This window comes from Myodes glareolus, chromosome 12 (assembly GCF_982192425.1).
Source record: "Myodes glareolus chromosome 12, mMyoGla1.1, whole genome shotgun sequence".
Taxonomy (NCBI): Eukaryota; Metazoa; Chordata; class Mammalia; order Rodentia; family Cricetidae; genus Myodes; species Myodes glareolus.
Genome location: NC_142037.1, coordinates 30723596 through 30744588, shown reverse-complemented (window position 1 = coordinate 30744588; position 20993 = coordinate 30723596). Strand labels below are relative to the sequence as shown.

The window sequence follows — 20993 nt, the reverse complement described above, 5'->3', positions numbered from 1 at the left end:
GAAACAAACCTGTAACCTTGAAGTACAGATGGACAGAGAGACTCATTTAGTATCACGGCTCCTCTACATAGGCCATAATAAGCAGTGTAGAGTATTGCTCAGAGGCATCCAGATGACCCATTAAAATCCCAGGGATGGAGCCTTAGGAAGGAGAACGGTAGAGTCTATTGAAGAGCGAGAGCAGCCCTTCATAATACAGAGCAGACTCCAATGCTTCCAGTAATTAAAACCTGCCTGTATCCATCGGCCAGTGAGCAAAGCTGTGCTCTCAGTAAAGCGTGGAAGAGCAGGCGGGCTAGCTCCGGTGCCTGCTCTAAGTATCACCTCTCATTAGCTCACTTTTACTTTTGTATATTCTTCTGTTTGGCTGGGCCCAATACCTTTGAGATTGGTCGTGATGTTAATGATTAACATCCAGACGGTCGCTTTGTGGACACTTTACCCTGTTATCCCGTCCTCTCCCATGGCATCATTGGAAGTGCTTTCAACTCCTTTTAAATATTTTCTTTTTCAGTGAAAATATTTCATATCCCAAGGGAGGAATACAGAACAGAAATAGGTTGGGACTATGCCCTCAGCATATGTAACAAGACGGTTAAAATATGTAAACCCATGGGGCTGGAGAAATGGCTCCGTATTTAAGAGTGCATATTGTTTTTGTAGAGGACCTGAAGTTTGATTTCAGTGCCTGCAGCAGGCAGCTCACAACTGCCTGGATCTCCAGGTACAGGGAGCCAACACCTTTCTGACCTCCTTGGGCACATACACAGGCACACATATACATATAAGCAAATAATACATGTTTAAAAATAAATCTAAAATATAAACACAATGTAATGGTGGATTATAATAGTGTTTTTAACTTTATAAGTTCTTTGCCATCTTTGTGTTTTTGGTTTTTTCCCTTCTTCCATAGAATTTATTCTTTAGGGGATGGAGAAGATGGCTCAGCTGTTAAGAGCACTGGCTGCTCTTCCAAAGGACCCGGGTTCAATTCACATCACCCACATGGCAGGGTCTGTAACTCCAACTCCAGGGCATCCGAGACCGTCACACAGATACACATGTAGGCAGAACACCAATGCACATAAAATAGAAATAAGTGAAAATCATTAAAAAAAAAAAGAATTTATTCTTAGCTCTGGCTGTCCTGGAACTCACTCAGTAGACCAGGTTGACCTTGAACTGAGTGATCCGCCTACCGAGTGCTGGGAATGCTGGTGTGAAAGGCTTGTGCTGCTGCCACCACCACCACCACCACCTCTACCACCTCCACCTCCACCATCACCACCAGCTTAAGAATTTATTTTTTAAAGTCACTGAGGGGCAGGAGAGATGACTCAGATAGGAGTGTGTATTGCTCTTGCAGTGGACCTGGGTTTGGTTCTCAGCATCCACGTGCTGACTTCTAACCATCTGTAACTCCAGTTTCAGGGGATCTGGTGCCCTCTTCTGATCTCCACAAGCACCAGGCATGTATTTGGTACACCTCCATTCTTTCAGGCCAAACCCTCATACATATAAAAAAAAAATGAGATAAATAAATCTAAAGACCAAGTCACTGATAGATAAGAGGCTAACTGTTATCGCATTGCTGTGTGGGGGCCGGGGGAGGAGAGGATGTAGGGAGAAGGCCTGAGTGAAGCTGGTTGCAGCAAGTGGTCAGATTCTTAAACTGGTCTGCAGTATTTACTGTGTCCCCTTCTGAAACCTTACCGTGAAGTCGCCGTCCCAGCTTGTAGACTGAGTCCCGAAGGCATTTCCTTAGATCCAGCTGTGGCTTTTGTTTCTTAGCGTCACCATTATGGACTACAGAGAAAAATCCCTATGTGGGGAGATAGTCACCATGTTTCCTTCTTAGCTTTAGCACACTGGTGTTTGTTTGAGTCAAATAAGGCCTTCTCAACTTACACAGAAACGTTTAGAAATAGGGAGATTGCATGTTAAAAACCTCTCCTTTTGTCTTCTTTTGAGGAAACTGTTGTAGGGTTTGTGCTTCATAGCTGACAGTGCATCACACAGGTGTTGGCAGACTGCATTTGGTGTCTTTACTGGCCAACCGAGCTTGTCTGTCTTTTTTTTTTTTTAATTTTTTTTCTTTTTATATGCATTGGTGTTTGAGGGAATTGGCTCCACTGGAACTTGAGTTACAGACAGTTGTGAGCTGCCATGTGGGTGCTGGGAATTAAACCCAGGTCCTCTGCAAGAGCAGCCAATGCTCTTAACCGCTGGGCCATCTCTCTTACCATCTCTCTCTCTCTCCATCTCGCCAGTCCGTTTGACTCTTAAGGCCTCTGCTGTCCTCAAAGGATTTCCATTTCCACCAGCTGTTTCTCGTTTGACGGTTTTCCATCCCTTTGCCAGCCTTTGAGTCCTCTGGTCTCCATTTACTGTGTTAATGGCCTTCTTCAAGTGCGGCGCTCAGCACAGATGGCAGAATTCTGCACACGCTGCTGAGGACACAGCCACCTTTGCTTTCCAGTCTCCTCTTTATGTGTGGGGGAAGGGGCAGACGGGAGCGGGGAAAGCAAGACCAAATTCAAGCTGATGGACTTTTCCTAAATAGTAGATTTCCTTGCTTTACTGATTGCAGTAGCTTTGTCGGTGCGCAGGCCTGTGCTCAGTTAAATGCAGTCATTCCCGTGCAGTTTGAGATCAAAGTGCTTGCTTTGTCTTTATCTCTATTGGATTTCCTCTGCAGAAATCCAACTGATAGCTTTTGTATCTTGGGTTTTCTCCCAGTCTTGACTGACTCCTCCCGTCGTGACTTCCTTTATGTCTTAGTTGTAAAACACCAAGAGCACTGTGGCTTTGAATGAAGAAAACAGTTGATAAGAGCCCCAAACTTGTGATTAATGAACTCTATGGAAAACGGAGGTGGGGTCGGGGAGGGGTGCTTAAAGGAACATGCCATGCACAGGGGGTGAGGACCCTCCCTGACTTGATTTGACACAGTGGCATTTGTCCTTCCAATAAAAAGCCTGTGAGCATCTGGGCATTTTCTGGACAAGGTACTTATAAGTCAGTGGAGTCCTAGAGTCCTGAGGATCTTTGAGGCCAATTGCTCTAGTCATTCCCTTTAGGAGTTAAAAAGAGACTAAGTGATGGCTCCTGACTGGTGGCAGGATCATCAGGAGTTCGAGGCTTGCCTCGGTTACATAGACTCTACCTTAAAAAAAAAAAAAAAGAAAAGAAAGAAAGAAAGAAACCAAAGTGCCAAGAGCGAATGGGTTAGGAAGAAGGAGGCATTCATTGTAAAGGACTGGTGAGTCAGAAAGATGGCAGTGATAACGCAAGGGCAGAACTCTGTTTCCAATAGTCACAAGCTGGGTTACAGCTGCTTTCACTTCTGCTCTGCATCTCATTGAGAGAGAGGCCCAGGCTACTAATGCTACCGACTCTACAGGCCACAGAACAAAGGAAAAGTCCTGTATCCCTGAGAAATGGAAGCCTGAGAAAGACCAGCTCATTCTCTGTCACGCCACAGCTTGACTGCTCCAGAAAAATTCACTAGCACATTGTGCCTGAAGACCTTACTAAACTGCTCTTTGTAAGTCTGGCTGTCCTGAAACTCATGTAAACTAGGCTGGCCTCAAACTCACAGAGCTCTACCTACCTCTACCCCTTGAGTGCTGGGATATTAGAGAGAGAGAGAAAAAAAAGGAAGAATGAAAAGATCGTGTATAACTTTGTGAAATAAATGAGCCACCGATGGTGTTTTGCCTCTGTGTGTTTTTCTAACCAGATACATGATTTCGAATATTATTTTACCACTAATATATCATTGTAACATGTTTCCATCTTACTGAAAATTATTGAAAAGTTTACAGCCTGATGTCCATATAAGAAAAATATTTTACAGTTAGCCATTCTTAACTTCTTGGATGTTTTGTTGTATATATTGTAGAAAGAATGCCGAGGCGTTTACATCTTGTGTGCAGGTCTTTAGCACATAGAATATATTCCTAGAAAATGAAATTGCTAAGTCAAAGATGAGAAAAGCTAAGACTTAGATCACAAATGCCCTCTATTTGCACAATATGAACCACACTGTGCCTGCTGCCTGCACAGCCTAGAGTGTACGGACCTTGCCACCTGTCCTTAATGTTTTAGTATAGACATTCTTGCAGGCCATTTTCTTCCTGTTCTTGATTCTGGCTTTCTGGAAGTGGAGTTAAGGGTCAGGACAGCCTCCATTTGCCAAACTGTCTTTCAGGAAGGTGTGTGACCCTGGATTCTGGTAAATAGCAGATGGCAAACAGTTCTTTGCTGATCTATTGGTGGAAAGCATCATTGTATTTGTTAGAAATGTGTTTCTCTGCCTGGAAGGCACACTTTTAAACATGCTTATTTGACTCCCCTTCAACCCTTCCTTTTAGTAACTTCTTGTCTTTATCTTTTGTCCACCGTTAATGTTTTTGCCCTTTAAACTTTGGTCAGGTAGCAAATCAGCCTTTTGATCAACAGATCGACAGACAGACAGACAGACACACCCCTTTGATTTGTGGGTAATTGTGCTGAACTGCTGTGCCTGGGCTGTTGTGTGTTTGCCAGGTTCCTAGAAAAGTGACCATGTTTAACTTGAACTGAAGTGACTTGCATGCTTTCCTTTTCTTCTTCCGCTTCATGTGTGACAATTTTTTAGTTCATCTGGAAGTTTTTATTCTGGTTTGTCATAGAAATTCTTCCCCCATAGGTGATTATCACATTATTTACTGAACTCTCCAGCATGTACTCTAAAAGACTGCAGCAAAATATTTTCCTCGTTCCACCTTCCTCATTTGTTCTGTAGCTCAGGCTGGCCTCAGACTCACCATCCTTTTGCTCAGTGTCCTGAGTGCTGGGGTTACAGGAGTGCACGTGCCCAGTTTATCTTTTCCTTTTAATTACAAAAGCAGTACAAACCTATTAAGTGAAAGGAATGGAGACCTAGCGTTTCTTGTCAGTAAACATATAGTAGATAAGTGAGAAGCAGTGTACAGGGTGCTAGGCTGCACAGACCAGGGCTTGTGTCTGCCTCCTCAGCTTGTTGGCTGTATTTTCTTAAGCACCTTTCCTGGCCTCCACCATTCACCACTTCTTTGTCTGGAAAGCCCCCCAGTGGCTTCTGAAGTGATCAGGAGTGTGAATTGTGTTGTTTGGAGTACACTGTCTCCCCCCCCCCCATCCCCGTGGCTTCTGAAGTGATCAGGAGTGTGAATTGTGTTGTTTGGAGTACACTGCGCCCCCCCCCTCCAGTGACTTCTGAAGTAATCAGGAGTGTGAATTGAGTTGTTTGGAGGATGCTGTGCCTGGCACAAGGAACTGTTCCTGGGTGCGGTGCTGCCACTGTCTTTCTGCTTTAATCTAAGTGCAGTGCTGTTTCTCTTCCTCAGTGGCTTTAATTATATAATCATTCCCATGCCATTGGCCTTTAAAGCAAGTCAGGTCTTTTGGCAGCAGAGGTAACCACAATGTGTGTAGAACCCATGCTTGGGTTCTGATAGAATTCTGCCACTTAATGAGGCAATTTTGGCCGAAATGGGAAAAAGAAAATAGTACTATAAATATGGATGGGTAGGTAGGTTTTGGGTGTACAGACTAAGACACACTTGGTAGATCATTTTCTCTTTTAGTAAAAAAAAACACTTTAAATATGAAGAGAGTGTTAGCTTTAATCATTGTTTATGGTTATAGTGTAGAACAGCCAGGGAGAATGTAGAAATCATCCTGTGTGTATGCATATGGGACACAGACACACCCTTAGATGAATGTGAATGTAAGTGCTACCATTGGTACCATAGTGGACAATGGACTTTGGTTTTGTCATGTGCAATGCAGTGACATCTACCTGTAAGGCTGTTGGAAGATTGGGGCGATGTATTGAGGAATGTAATAGACTTAACCTGGTGCATAGTGAGCATTCAATAAATGTTGGCTCACAATTACATTGAGAGCCATGTTAAGCACATAGAGGATTTCAGTTGGAAACACCTGAAAAGGGCCTAGATGGCAGCCCAAGTGGAACCAGCCACTCCTTTGTGCTTCTCCATCTCTGAGTATTTTGGCATAATTTTCTCTGCTTCCTCTTTGTCTCCCCTCCCTCCAGCTTCTTTGGATATAACCGTTGAAAGACACTAAAGAAGACCCAAATAAACAGGTGTCCCAAATCTATGGTAGAGAATCTCAGAGCGTTATCCTTAAAGGAAGAATAGTCAGGGCAGTAGTTGTGATATGAATGTATCAATTAAATCTTGGAAGCAAGGTCCTGGTACAGCAGAATAATATTCCTGCCAGTTTAGGAGCCGCTAGAGGAGAAGGTGTAGCTACAGAGGAGGGGGAAGACAACAAGAAGGAGGAGGTGGCAGGGGAGAGGAGGTGATAGGGGGTGACAGAAGGGAGGAGGTAGTGGCCGAGGGAAGGAGAGGTGACAGGGAAGGAGGAAGGGAGGAGAGGGAGTTGACTAAGGAGGAAGCAGGAGGTGTTTAGGGGGATCGGGATAGGCAACAGAAGAGGAGGTGATAATGGGGGAGGAGGGAGGTGACAGAGGGGAAGAGGAGGTGACTGGGAAAGAGGAGGTGATGGGGAGGTGACGGGGAGAACAAGGTGCTGGAGGAAGGAGGTGATGGGGAGAAAGAGGTGGGGGAGTGACAAGGGAGGAGGTGACTGACAGAGGGGAGCAGGCTATAAATTTCAAAATTGTCTGGGGATGAAAATGCTGGCTGAGAGTTTGAGTAGAATATTATTAGTAGCTGCCATTTCTCTGAGAGGGATTTAAAAACTAGAGAAAAAGAATTGTTTCTCTAAGGAGTTTTTAATCTGGTTGAAGAAGAGTCAGTTGAAATGATGAACTAGGTTTTGAACCATATGATACTAAATTGAGTCCAGTGAGATTTTAGGGAGTTGCCAGTCCTTTGTATTTTGAAAAACTTTATGGAAGCTGTTAAGACTTAAAGTGACCACAAAGGGTAGTGGCTATAGGGTTTATGGCTGAAGGAGAACTGTCTGCTGGGGATTGAGACTTGGGAGAGAACACGGCTCAAGCCCCTCCTCTCCATGCTCGGTGGGACTTTCAGAGTCCTGAAGGGACCCTGCGGGGCAGTGAACAGGGAGACGAGGCAGAATACCATGCATGGCCCGACCTGGTGACAAGCAATGTCCGACTGGGCACATTGGACTATTGGTGTGTGGACAGAGCAGTGTGTCTGCAGAGAGCTCTGCTAAACAGACCAGGATCGAAACTAAGGGCGGCCTCCCGTGGCGAGCACAAGAAGATTCTTCCTACGGGAAGATACGCGGTCTCCTATGTTGTCTGTTTAAGAAAACCTTCAGTTGCATTCCTAACTGCAGCAACAGACTCTAGTGTCTCAGGGACTTGTATATGGAGTCTGTCTTCCTTATATCTGCTTGGTGTGGCTCTCAATCTCTCTCTCTCTCTCTCTCTCTCTCTCTCTCTCTCTCTCTCTCTCTCTCTGTTTTTCGAAATAGGGTTCCTCTGTGTAATGTCTTAGCTGTCTTGCAACTAGCTCTGTACACCAGGCTGACCTTGAACTCACAGAGATCTGCCTGTTTCTGCCTCTCAAGTGCTTGGATTAAAGGCATGTGCCCCACTGCTTGGCTGGTATGACTCTTTTTAGTGGCATAGTGTTTTCCTATCGTTTTCTGGTAGGAGAGAGAGAGAATTCGCACCTGCTCTTAACTACCAGTTAGTATAAAGGACAGATTGCTCTGGGTCACTTTCCCTTTGCCCACACCTGGCCTTCTGGCTTTCCCCAGGCAGAAGAGTGGAGATGTGGTGAGCAAAGAGATAACTGAGTTCTGCCCACCTCTCTGCCACACGGTTACCAGTAAGCCCTGTAAATGGCAGCTTTGATTCTGTTCCTTGGAGAATGTATTATCCTCTTTCTAGCTAACAGTGATTTACAAAATGGCAAGCCATTCTTAATACAACCCAGCAATTTCACGTGGAAAAACACTGTGGCTCTCTGCAGAAATACCCAGGGAGGCCTCGATCGTAATGGGAACGAGAAGCACCTGTCTAACGAAAGGGGCCTACCTAGTGCACTCCCTTTCTGTATGGGTGGGATTCAACTACCAGTGCCTTCGTGGTAGGATGTCTCATGGTAGGAGAGCAGAGAGGTTTTGTTTTTATTTTTTAAACTCTTGCTGACTTTAAACTGGCTGTGTAGCTAAGGGTGTCCTTAAACTCTTTTTACATCATGTGCGTATGTGTGTGTCTATGTGTGCCTATGAATGCAGTGCCCTCAGAATGCAAGAAGAGGACACTGGAGCCCCTGGACCTAGAGTTCCAGGCCGTTCGTTGTGAGCCTCTGATGTGGGAGCCAAACTCAGGTCCTCCACCGAGCTACATCTTCAGACCCGACCTTGAGTTCTTGATTCTTCTGCTTCCACCACGTCTGGCTTAACAGCTCTTAATATAAGGGGGGAAAAATCAGGTTGCAAAAGAGAACATACGGTGTCCTAGTTTTGTAAGCATGTATGCGTGGATAAAGGAAGCCGCTGCCTTTGGCAAAACAGCATTTCTGTTTCCCTCCAGAAAGAGACATAACTTCTATTTTATTTTATTTTATTTTATTTTTTTTAAATATTTATTTATTTATTATGTATACAATATTCTGTCTGTGTGTGTGCCTGCAGGCCAGAAGAGGGCACCAGACCCCATTACAGATGGTTGTGAGCCACCATGTGGTTGCTGGGAATTGAACTCAGGACCTTTGGAAGAGCAGGCAATGCTCTTAACCTCTGAGCCATCTCTCCAGCCCCAAGACATAACTTCTAATTAAAACGTACAAGTGAAGGGTAGGATGCAAGGGCTTGGAATCTAAGAATCTGGTCAGTGTGCTGGGGTGACCACACCTGAGGTGTTACCCTGAGTTTGTGAGCAGTAGAATAGAGACACCATGTGAGGGAATAGATCTTCAAATGGCTGAGTGTCCAGAAAAGCAGTAGGGGGACAGAGCGCTCCTGCCACAGGCACGCAGATGCCCCTCTTAGCCCGGGCTGTGGGTTGTCAAGAGGGCGAAATAGCCACCAAGAAAGCATGACTGTGGTTTCCTGTCTGTGGGTTTTGTGTTCACGTTTATCATTGCTGTGTGGTGTGGGAGAATCTCTAGGTTGAGAAGTTGACATGAGACCAAAGGCTGATAATAAGGCTGGCTGGCAGTTCAGCAGACTGTTCTAGACGGGTGCACAGACGTTTCTCAGAAATAAACGCCCCCAAAGAGGGACTGAATATAGGGTTACAAAGGAAGTAATCTGCCACCCAGTAAGCAAGAATCAGCAGCTAGATTAGGGTGAGCCAGGAAAGATAAGGAGTAGGTACTGTCACACAGTGAAGGAATGGAGACTTGAAATAGTTGTCAGAGTTAAAGCCTAGAGGTAGAGGTGATGCTGGCAGAGGAGGTAACTGACTAGTTAAGTAGACAGAGCTGAAGACCATGGCCCGTGGGCTGCTTCTGGCTCCTGGCTTGCGTTTATTCTATTTATTTATTTATTTTGAGATAGGCTCTCGCTTGAATTCACCTGCCTCTGTCTGTGCTGGGATTAAAGGCGTGTGTCACTGTGCTTATCAAGTGTTTTGCTATTTATAGTTTGCAGTGTAAGAATGAACATTTTAAAAGGGGTTGTCTTAAATTTTTTTTTTAAATTTTCTTTTTTAAATTTATTTAGTTTTATTTTATGCACACTGGTATTTTGCCATGGGTGTTAGGTCCCCTGGAACTGGAATTAAAGACAGTTGTGAGCTGCCATGTGGGTGCTGGGAATTGAACTCAAGTCCTCTGGAAGAACAACCAGTACCCTTAACCACTGAGCCATCTCTCCAGCCTCCTGTCTTAAATTTTTTAAAGCTTTGTTTCACTTTATGTATATGAGTATTTTGCTTATATGTATGCGTGTGCACCACATGCATGCACAATTGGTGTCATGGAGGTTAAAAGAAGGCATTGTATCCCCTGGAACTGGAGTCACAGATGGTTGCTGGCCACCATGCAGTACTAGGAACTGAACCTGGGTCCCCTGCAAAAGCAGCAAGTGTTACAAGTGTTCTTAGCCACTGAGCCGTTTTCCCAGATCCTTCTGCCCTTTTTGAAAGACTGAAATATGCTTCAGGTACTCTGAGTGACCCATACACACACTAAAATATTAGTTGTCTGGCGCTTTGCTGAAAGTTTCCCAATTCCTGAAGTAGACAGACGTGAAGAAACTGCCAGAAGGCAGTGCAAAGGGCAAGGTGAAGTTATGAAAGAGATAAGAAGGGAGGAGGCCGGCATAGGCTCTGGCAGGTATCAGACGGAAGCTCAAGGGGGAGAGAGAGAGGGGCGAACTGTATTCCAAGACCATGGATTATAAGTTTCCAGGTTAGTGAGTGGCAGGAGCTCCAAGATTTAGAAAGTTCAGAGTCTTCAGCAACGTGAAACCAACTCCTCCCCAAATAAAACTCCAAGTGAACAGCAGAGCATGGGGCTGGGGAGACGGCTCAGCTGGTGAAGTGCTTGACACACAAGCAGGAGAGCCTAGGTTCGATCCCAGCACTCCTATAAAAGCCAGGTGCAGTGGCATGCTGGCATGCTGGTATGCATCTGTGCTGGGGAGGGAGGCTCAAGCATCCTTGAGAACTTGCTGGTTGGCCAGTCTAGCTTAATAGACCTAAACTCCAGGTTTGGCAAGAAATCTTCTCTTAAAAAGGGAGATCAGAATTGGGTGGTGGTGGCACAAGCCTTATATCTCAGCACTTGGGAGGCAGAGGCAGGCGGATCTCTTGTGAGTTTGAGGCCAGCCTGGTCTTACAGAGCAAATTCTAGGACAGCCAGGACTGTTATACAGAGAAAGCCTGTCTTGAAAAACTAATAAATAAATAAACAAACAAAAAAAAAGGTAAAATCAGCTTGAAAAAGATGCCCAAGGTCAAATTCTGGCCTCTGAATGTGCCTGTGCACTAAACCCCACACCCCATGCAGAAAAACACATACAGGAGCCAAACCCATCCAGTGGGGCCAAACTGCCCATGAGGCACACGTACAGGTGGACTGACATCTCACTTTGTAACAACGATGATAAATCCAGAGGGGTCTCCAGAGTATGGTGGAAAAGGAAAATTGTGTATGAGGAAGAAAGCAACAGCCAGAAGGGAGGAATGAAGCTCGGAAGAGGAAAGAACAATTTGTGCAGAGAAAGGATGTGAATGAACATGGTGAGCTCTGTTGACGGCCGGGAGGCCGAAACGGAAGTGGAGCATCATGTGCCTGCTACGGGTTAGCACAAGCATGCCTGAAGGAAGGAAGCTGTCAGAAGCACTGCTAGACCTTGGTTAGGGCAAGATTGTGCTTTACATGTTAAGGGTAACCACTGAAGAGCACAGACTGCAGTTTTCCTAGTGTGAGAGGGGACTGTACCAGATTCTGTTGATTAAAACATCTGCAGACATTCAGGATTCTTATATAAAGTGGGATAGTGTTTGCTTGTATTGCCACGTCCTACCACATCAGTGGTTCTCAACCTTCCTGATACTGCAGCCCTTCAATACAGTGCCTCATGTTATAGAGACCCCAACCATAGAGTTACTTTTATTTTCGTTTACTATTTCATAACTAATTTTGCTACTGTTATGAACCATAATATAAATATCTGTGGTTTCTGATGGTCTTGGGCGACCCCTGTGAAGGGGTCGTTTGACCCTCAAACGATCACAGTCCAGAGGTTGAGAACCCCTGTGCTATGTACTTTAAATCATCTCTAGATTACTAGTAATACCTTATTAGTCTGTTTTCTCTTGTCACAAAATACTTGAGGTTGAGTAATGTAGAAGATAAAGAGGTTTATTTAACGTGCAGTTTTTTGTTCATTGGGAATTTCATACATATATCAGTGTATTTGATCTTCCCAGCCCCGCACATCTCTTTCCAGCTTCCTATCCTCTTTTCACAGCCCAGCGACCATTAGTGCTTCTCTTGTGCATGGCTGTAGGGCCACTTAACAGGGTTGTTTTTCTGATTTCTATCCAGCAGGGTTTTCAGTTGCCCAAGCACCTCAGCTAGGGGTGGGACTTCAGGTCCTTGCCTAGTGTCTTCGAGCTTTGAGTGGCTTGATCTCATTCATAGTTTTTTGTTTGTTTTGGTTTTTTGTTTTGTTTTGTTTTTCAAGACAGAGTTTCTCTGTGTCCTGTCTGTTCTCGAACTTGACTTTGATGACTTTGATGGCGTCAAACCCACAGAGATCCACCTCCCTCTGCCTCCCAAGTGCTGGGATTAAAGGTGTGCACCACCCACCACCTTGCTTCTTACTCATAGTTTTTAAGATTGAACATTCAAAAGACATAGTGCTGGCTTTGGCAAATGCCCCATGGCTGTGTTGCCTCTATGGTGGTTGATAGTATGGTAAAAATTAAGACCACAGGTGGTTTAGTTGTTGGGATTATCGTATTAAAATTTTAATTTTATTTTTAGATGAGAGTCTGCATTCATTGTCCATGTTGGTCTTGAACTCCTACCTCAAGTGGTCCTCCTGCCTCTGCCTCTTAAGTAACAGGTACTTGCCATCATTCCAGGTTAATAGTTTAATTCTTACAAATACACTAAATAAGATCGAAAGGTAGGGAGAAAGTGACATGGGTCTGAAATCATTGTATGGATTGCAGTCATCAGTAGACTGGGTGAAGTAGAAGAGTGGATTGGAGAATTGAAGGATGGGCAGGGACATTCGAGCTATAGCATCGTAAGTGAGATTATTAAAAACCCGAATTTGGTTTTTTATACCAAATTGTTGTTTGCCAACAGGATAAGTTGGCAGACTCTGGTTGTTCTGGGCTAGAACCAGGGTGAAGACAGAATAATAATTAAAAAGAAGGGGAAAGTGTAAAAATTACTGTAAAGCATTATTGCAAACATTATCATGATTATGATCGTAATAAAAATGACAGGCTTGGCAGGAGACTAGACATAGGAGCTGAAGATTGAAAATAACTGATGCTTGTAGCCTTTTATGTGACAAACTCAGAAGGGTGATGCCTGCATGCTGTCTCTAATTTTTGTAGTACTTCTGAGCAAAGGTACTGTTGCTTTTCTGATGGAAAAACTGTCTCTCATGGTAAAATGGGTGTCTAACTGTGGGGTTCCATCCAGGGCTGGCTGCTCTGAGGTCTGTGTCTTTCCTGAATATAGCACATTGTTTCTGACTGGAAGAATGTAGAATTACGGGCAGAACTAAAAGCTGTTTGGAAAATGAAGTCCTTGAAGTGACTGTGACCCCAGGAGAGGCAGGGTGCAGAACAGCAAGGCAAGTATTGCGGGTATAGCTTGTAGGGAGATATGAGCATAGGTGATGCTTGACATCATGAAAGCAGATGGGTTCATTAACAGATGATGCCGAGAGCCTTCCAGAATACTTTTCAGTATGAGGTGGGAGGAAGACTGGATGTCCCCAAGACAGAAAAAGAACATGAGTCAAAGATGTGGGTGGGATACTAAAAATGTCCTTCCATAGAATTAAGGGAAGAGACCAAGGAAGTGATCAGTGACACAGTTCATTCATTAACTCTCAGTGGACACAGTGGTGACACAGCAAGGCCTGAGCAGACGAGGGTCCTGCTCTCGGGGAGTAGGGTTTAGTGTGGGAGGGAGGAAAAGGGGAGAAAGAGGGAGGGGAAGGGAAAAGAAAGGGGAGCGAAAGGAGAAAGAAGAAAAAATAGGTTAATTTCAGAAAGTGTCAGACTAATAAGAGAGGCGGCTTTAAAGTGAGAGCATCAAGAAAATGGGCCTGAAGCATGAGAGTCCACGGGAAACGCGGAGATTTCAGAGGACAGCAGGGACGAGGACGTCAGGTGGGACAGAACTTGGTGTGGGTGAACTACAGGGGAGCAGCGCAGCTCAGTTTGAACGAGCAGGGGGGACGGTGGCCGCGAAATTGGTACAGTGAGAAGCCCTGTAGCGTCCTAAAGGAGGGAGAACCCACTAGTTTGCAGTATATGGGGGCAGTGCAGGCAGGGATGGGCCGTGGTGATGAGGAGTAGGAAGATGCACAGTGCACTTGCACTGAGAACCACCGGCAATCAATCACCTAAGTGTGTTGGCTTTTATTTCTAGACGAGAGAGGAACAGAAGAGAGTTCATGGTTTCTCTTCATTTTACGCTTGAAAACTCCTAAGTTGATGGTTAGGAGACAGAATCCACACAATTGGCCACTGATTGCTCTTTTGGCTCATGCTGGTGGATGAGGTAGAACTTAGTGGGTGAAATTCTTTAGAATCAGCGTTGGCTTCCATTTGAACATTTATCTCCATTGTCATTTCTCCTTGTATGTTGGGCACGCTGGGAGTACTGCTGCCCAGATGCATGGAACCCAGGGTTCTCTTGCCTTTGTTTTCTCCGTGCGGGATGACAGGTTTGCCTGCACACCTGGCTCACGGCTGATGCTGGTCCATTTATGTCTCCAGATGCTCCTCACCTGCCTCCTGTTTGTCCCGAGCTCCATTCTAGTGTAAACATCTCACCTACCCAGAGCTCTGTGCATCCTTCAGAAATCCCTTGTATGCTGCCCACATTTTATAACATCCTGCTTTACACTCTCCAGCACGTCAGCATGCCACAACCGCCCGAGAGAAAATTCCCCATTGTCCTAGTGTTTGTCGGTAGTACCTGCTCTCTCCAAAGAGCTCTGCTCAGCCGTGTGCTCTGTGACTGCTGAGTCTGCAAGGGAAGCCTTCTCAGGAAGACTAATCAACAGTGCCTTCCTTAGTGAGCACTTTTCAAATAGTCTCTCTTTTCTCTTTCAGCCAGGAGAGCAAGCTCTGGTGTCAACTACTACAAGAACTCGTATGTTGAAGCATAATGCTACTACATAAGGCAGAGAGAGGAAGAACGCTGCCCAGTAAGGTGAGAAGGTCGCACTGGCCGCACTGCCTGGATTCTGTCTTGTCTTCTCTTTATTTACTCATCCTTACAGCAGAAGCACAAACGTTTGAATAAAAGAATAGTGTGGGTTCTTTAGAAATGTGGGTTGTGAGTTGGGCATAGTTATGCACACCTTTAATTCCACCACTTGGGAGGCAGAGGGAGGTGGATCTCTGTGAGTTTGAGGCTAGCCTGGTTTATAGAGTGAGTTTAAGAATAGCCAGGACTATATAGAGACCCTGTCTTCAAAACAAAACGAAACAAAATAAACAGAGAAATGAAGGTCTTGCTGTGGGTTGTTTGGCCGGATGTTATCTATTTGAGTGTGAAGATTTGTTTTCATATTTATTTTTTGAGGCATATTTATTATTTGAGGCTCACAATATAGCCCCATCTGGCCTAAAATTCACTGTGTAGACCAGGGTAGTTTGGAGCTTAGCTAGATCTGCCTGCCTCTGCCTCATGAATTCTGGTATTAAAGGTGTATGCTACCACACCCGCCCCTAAAGATTTATGTTTGTTTTAAATCATGTGTTTGTGTGTGGATTTGTGCACATAAGTATGGGTGTTTTTGGGGGCCAGAGGCTTTGCAGCCCCTGGCGCTGGAGTTGCAGGTGGTTGTGAGCCACCCCATGTGAGTGCTAGAAACCAGGCTTGGATCCTAGTAAGAGCTGTAAGTAATCTTAACTGCTGAGCGATTGTTTCGACCCCTGTTTATCAAGCTTAAATTATCCAAATTTAGTATTTTAAGGGTGGATTTTTGTTTTACTTTTTGTCATCCTGACCACTTATTCTCAGTAGAATTGTCATCAGCTTTTTGTTTTTACCTGTTCGTAGACAAAAACTTACGAGACTTTAAGGGCTGCACATCTGGAGCAGAGGTGGAAGCTGGGAGTGTGAGCCCCCGTGAGACGCATAGACGTGCTCTTGCAGTTGGTGTGTGTCTTCCCATCTCCCTCCCCTCCACTGGGGATCGAATCCACAGATCTGACAAGACAGACAAGTGCTTTTCAGCTGAGGGCAAGGGTTTTTACACTTGCTAGGCAGTTCTTGACGTATGTTAGGTATGTCAAGAGTAGCCACAGACACTTTTGTTTTCTTTTTTTGAGGCACAGTCTTACTACATAGCACAGGCTGGCCTTGAACTCAAGACTCTCCTGCCTCAGCCTCCGGAGCGCTACCTAGAATGGCTGTGCCACCCTCCCTGGCTGTGAGTGTGTTTTTGTGTGTGTGAAGAAGTGAACGAATGAAATGGTGTATGTTTTGGCGTAGAGCAGCTCGGCTTGACTTCTAGATATGTCAGTTTGAAGGGAATGTAGGTAGGAAGCCTCTCTGTTGGTCGGGGAGAGTTTGCAGAGGGCACTAAGGATGCTGTGTAGAATGCTTGAGTCTCATGCTCATGCCCTCTGCTTATCTCATAGCATGGTAATTCCTCGTCATCTGCATGCACTTATCTCCATTTCCAAGTTTAGGTCCCTGAGTGCGAGGGCCGACAGCAGGTCCTTCCCTAAAGGACTCATTTCTAAGTACACTGCTCTCTCTGAAAGACCGAGTTACTGCTTCTATTTTAAGGAGTGCCTGATGTCTGCTAATGGATGATAAATAGAGGCAAACTGGAGGATACCTTTCATCTATTCCTGGGTGAAGTTCAAAAGAGCTCTCTTAACTCTTTTCAACTCTAAATTTAACAAACCGAGCTTCTCAAGAGTTGTTTTTGCTGAGCAGCTCACAGGGAGACTTTCATGTTAGGAGAGGACCAGCTCCAGATGGATGCTGCTTCCCTCATCTCACGGGGTGCCCAGGTCTCGGGTAGGAACCACTGAGCAGGGCTGGTGTGTAAGCAGGTGATGGAGCTTTGAACATAATCTTTTCAAGACTGACAAGATTCTTCTTCTTTTGCAGGCCTGATTGTCGGTAGTGACATGGAGGACGGGGCTGGCATCTCAGGCTGCCAGCTGTTTTCACCAGCCACTGTTTAACTTGAATAGAAGCGATGCATACGGGCTGGTCAACAAGGCCAAGGAACAAAAGCTATGGCAGTTAAAACGGTCCCTCCGAGCCCAGGGCCTTTTCCCTGGATTTTAACACCATGGATTTCTTCCTTTTCATCCCATCAGCAATGTGGTACCCTCTTCTATTTGAGGACAACAGCCAATACTTAGGATCTGCCTGACTAGGGTTAGAGACCTTCCAAGTCACGGCTGAGGAAAATGAAATTTCCATTTTATTTGGTGCCTTGCGCGGGGCTCACACGGACTCTTCCAGAAACTTGTGTGTGAAGAAGAGGTTGAGTTTTGTCAAACACACTTATGGTTATGGCGAGTGATCCGACGTGATCAGAGTGGGCAAGAGCCACAGAGAACTCATGACAGGCTATACCATGTTGCGGAATGGGGGAGTGGGGAACGGTGGTCAGACCTGTATGCTGCGCTGGTCCAACCGCATCCGGCTGACGTGGCTGAGTTTCACACTCTTCATCATCCTGGTCTTCTTCCCCCTCATCGCTCACTATTACCTCACCACTCTGGATGAGGCAGATGAAGCCGGCAAACGCATCTTCGGCCCTCGGGCCGGCAACGAGCTCTGTGAGGTAAAGCATGTTCTCGATCTCTGTCGGATTCGCGAGTCCGTGAGTGAAGAGCTTCTGCAGCTCGAAGCCAAGCGGCAGGAGCTCAACAGTGAAATCGCCAAGCTCAACCTCAAGATTGAAGCCTGTAAGAAGAGCATAGAGAACGCCAAGCAGGACCTGCTGCAGCTCAAGAACGTCATTAGCCAGACAGAACACTCCTACAAGGAGCTGATGGCCCAGAACCAGCCCAAACTGTCTCTGCCCATCCGACTGCTCCCCGAGAAGGATGATGCTGGCCTGCCGCCCCCCAGGGTCACGCGGGGTTGCCGGCTGCACAACTGCTTTGATTACTCTCGCTGTCCTCTGACCTCTGGCTTTCCCGTCTATGTCTACGACAGTGACCAGTTTGCCTTTGGGAGCTACCTGGACCCTTTGGTCAAGCAGGCTTTTCAGGCTACAGCAAGAGCTAATGTTTATGTTACAGAAAACGCAGCCATTGCTTGCCTGTATGTGGTGTTAGTGGGAGAAATGCAGGAGCCGGCTGTGCTGCGGCCCGCCGACCTTGAGAAGCAGTTGTATTCTCTGCCACACTGGAGGACAGATGGGCACAACCATGTCATCATCAACCTGTCCCGGAAGTCGGACACACAGAATCTACTGTACAATGTCAGTACAGGCCGGGCCATGGTGGCCCAGTCCACATTCTATGCCGCCCAGTACAGGCCTGGCTTCGATTTGGTAGTGTCACCACTTGTCCATGCCATGTCTGAACCCAACTTCATGGAGATCCCACCGCAGGTGCCAGTTAAGCGGAAATATCTCTTTACTTTCCAGGGTGAGAAGATTGAGTCCCTGAGATCTAGCCTTCAGGAGGCCCGTTCCTTTGAGGAAGAAATGGAGGGTGACCCTCCAGCTGACTATGATGACCGGATCATTGCCACCCTGAAGGCCGTACAGGACAGCAAGTTAGATCAGGTGCTGGTAGAGTTTACCTGCAAAAACCAGCCGAGGCCCAGTCTGCCTACCGAGTGGGCGCTCTGTGGGGAGCGAGAAGACCGTCTAGAGTTACTGAAGCTCTCCACCTTTGCCCTCATCATCACCCCCGGGGACCCGCACTTGGTTATTTCATCTGGGTGTGCCACACGTCTCTTTGAAGCCCTGGAAGCGGGGGCCGTGCCTGTTGTACTAGGGGAGCAGGTACAGCTCCCATACCATGACATGCTGGAGTGGAACGAGGCCGCCCTGGTGGTGCCCAAGCCGCGTGTTACGGAGGTTCACTTCCTATTACGGAGTCTTTCAGACAGTGATCTGTTGGCTATGAGGCGGCAAGGCCGCTTTCTCTGGGAGACCTACTTCTCCACGGCTGACAGTATTTTTAACACCGTGCTGGCCATGATTAGGACTCGCATCCAGATCCCAGCTGCTCCCATCCGGGAAGAGGTAGCAGCTGAGATCCCCCATCGTTCAGGAAAAGCAGCAGGAACTGACCCCAACATGGCTGACAATGGGGACCTGGACCTGGGGCCGGTAGAGACAGAACCGCCCTATGCCTCACCTAAATACCTCCGCAACTTTACTCTGACCGTCACAGACTGTTACCGTAGCTGGAACTCTGCTCCTGGGCCTTTCCACCTTTTCCCACACACACCCTTTGACCCTGTGCTGCCCTCTGAGGCCAAATTCCTGGGCTCAGGGACTGGATTTCGGCCCATTGGTGGTGGGGCTGGTGGCTCTGGCAAGGAGTTCCAGGCAGCACTTGGGGGCAATGTCCAGCGGGAGCAGTTCACAGTCGTGATGCTGACCTACGAGCGGGAGGAAGTGCTCATGAACTCGCTGGAGAGACTCAACGGCCTCCCCTACCTGAACAAGGTAGTGGTGGTGTGGAACTCTCCCAAGCTGCCCTCGGAGGACCTTTTGTGGCCAGACATTGGTGTCCCCATCATGGTAATAGAAATGGGCAGTACGTTTTACTGCGTGAAATTGTACCGCACTCTTAATGCCTCTTCTAACTTTTATCACTTTTTTTTTTTATCACTTTTGCTCCCTCGCTGGTAGCAGAGGTGAATGTAACATATATATACCTCTGTGTGTGTGTGTGTGTGTGTGTGTGTGTGTGTGTGTGTGTACAGGAAATGCTGGGGATTGATCCCAGGGCCTTTAACATCTTTTACATGCTGGTATAGCACATTTATCTATTTATTTATAAAGCCCTCCAGGCTCCTTCCCTGTGAAGTTTCTGCTTGCTGCCTTCCAGGCTTTGCCGGTTCCTTTGCTGCCCTGCATATCCTCCACAATAGGAACTGAAGCCGGAGCTGCGAAGGTTCACAAAGCTCCGGTTATCCTTCGGGCACCTTCCATACTGATGCGTTAGAGAACTCTGTCTTGGGGCACTTAGTAGGCACCGTGTGTAGTCTCTCCATCTCCCTTCTCTAGCTCTCGCCAAGACTGCTGCTTAGTAACAGGAACTGTGCTTAAGCACGTTTGAGTCCAGAATCTTCCATTTCAGTCGCTCCAAAGGACTGGGAAAATGATGCAGGTCTGCCCCCGGGGTACAGTGGAAGCCTCTGGAAGGCTGGCATTGGGGCTTTTGATATTTGAGAGTTGAAGATTTTGAGCCTTCTTTTCCTGAGTATTTTGCAGGCTGTACTAATGTTCTCCTGTGTCTGAGTCAGGGTCCAGGGGACACATTAGCTGGGTGTGTAGGGAGAGTGTGGTTTCTGCGTGTCTGCCTACAATACTACACTTAACCAGCTGGGAGAGGTACTCCATTGCTCTTGTCTTAAGACCACCAGGCACTCAGCTGCATTGTGAGTACTTTCTAGAAAAAGGAACAAATAAAGAAGGTCTGGTGGGCTGTGTATTGCTAGATGCTTGCTTGAGAAAATTCAGAGTTTTTGGGATGATTCATCTAGAAAAGAGTTCTGGGTCTAGTCCACTTTTTAAAAGTTGATGTTGTTAGTAAAGTCATTCTTTTAAGAGGTTTCCTTTCATTCTTTTTTTTCCCCTTCCAACATGGTCTCACTATATAGTTTGCTCTGGCTGTCCTGGAACTCACTATGTCGACCAGGCTGGCCTTGAACTCACAGAGATCCATTGCCTCAGCCTCCTGAGTGCTGGGACTGAAGGTGTGCACCAGCATGCCCAGCTACCTTTGCAGTGTTTTCTGAGCAGCAGTAGCATTATGTGTATGTTTAGTGTATGTTCTGTAAATGGGAGAGTTCTCTGAGAGACTTCCCCAGTTAGTTTGTATCCTTTCGGGTCTTCAGTTCCAGGTCGTGGTGCTTGGAATGAGAATGATCCCCGTAGGTGGTAGGTTACCTGTTCGCATGCTCAGTCCCCAGTTGATAAACTGTTTGGGAAGGATTAGGAGCGAAGCCTTGTTGGAGAAGGTGCATCACGGGTTGGACTTGGAGGTTTCAAAGCCCACACCAGACCCCGTGTCTTGCTCTCTGGCTGCTGATCAGGATGTAGCTCCCAACTACCGCTCCGGCACCACGCCTGCCTGCCTGCCCGCCACCCTGCTCTCCACCATGGCGATA

The 20993-nt window shown here is 46.5% G+C and overlaps 1 protein-coding gene across 5 annotated transcripts in view; it reads left to right on the top strand.

The window, feature by feature from the left end:
• The window catches only part of Extl3 (exostosin like glycosyltransferase 3), a 93148-nt gene that overhangs the window by 52434 nt on the left and 19721 nt on the right, over window positions 1–20993 (top strand). For 3 of the 5 annotated variants that reach the window (XM_048421776.3, XM_048421775.3, XM_085698650.2), the window contains exons 2-3: window positions 14768–14867; window positions 16788–19398. In XM_048421776.3, coding sequence (XP_048277733.1) covers window positions 17251–19398 — 2148 coding nt within the window. In that variant the 5' untranslated portion in view covers window positions 14768–14867; window positions 16788–17250. Of the gene's footprint in view, window positions 1–14767; window positions 14868–15799; window positions 15822–16787; window positions 19399–20993 lie in introns of those variants that run through there. The other 2 variants (XM_085698654.2, XM_087912182.1) reach the window with 2 other exon arrangements.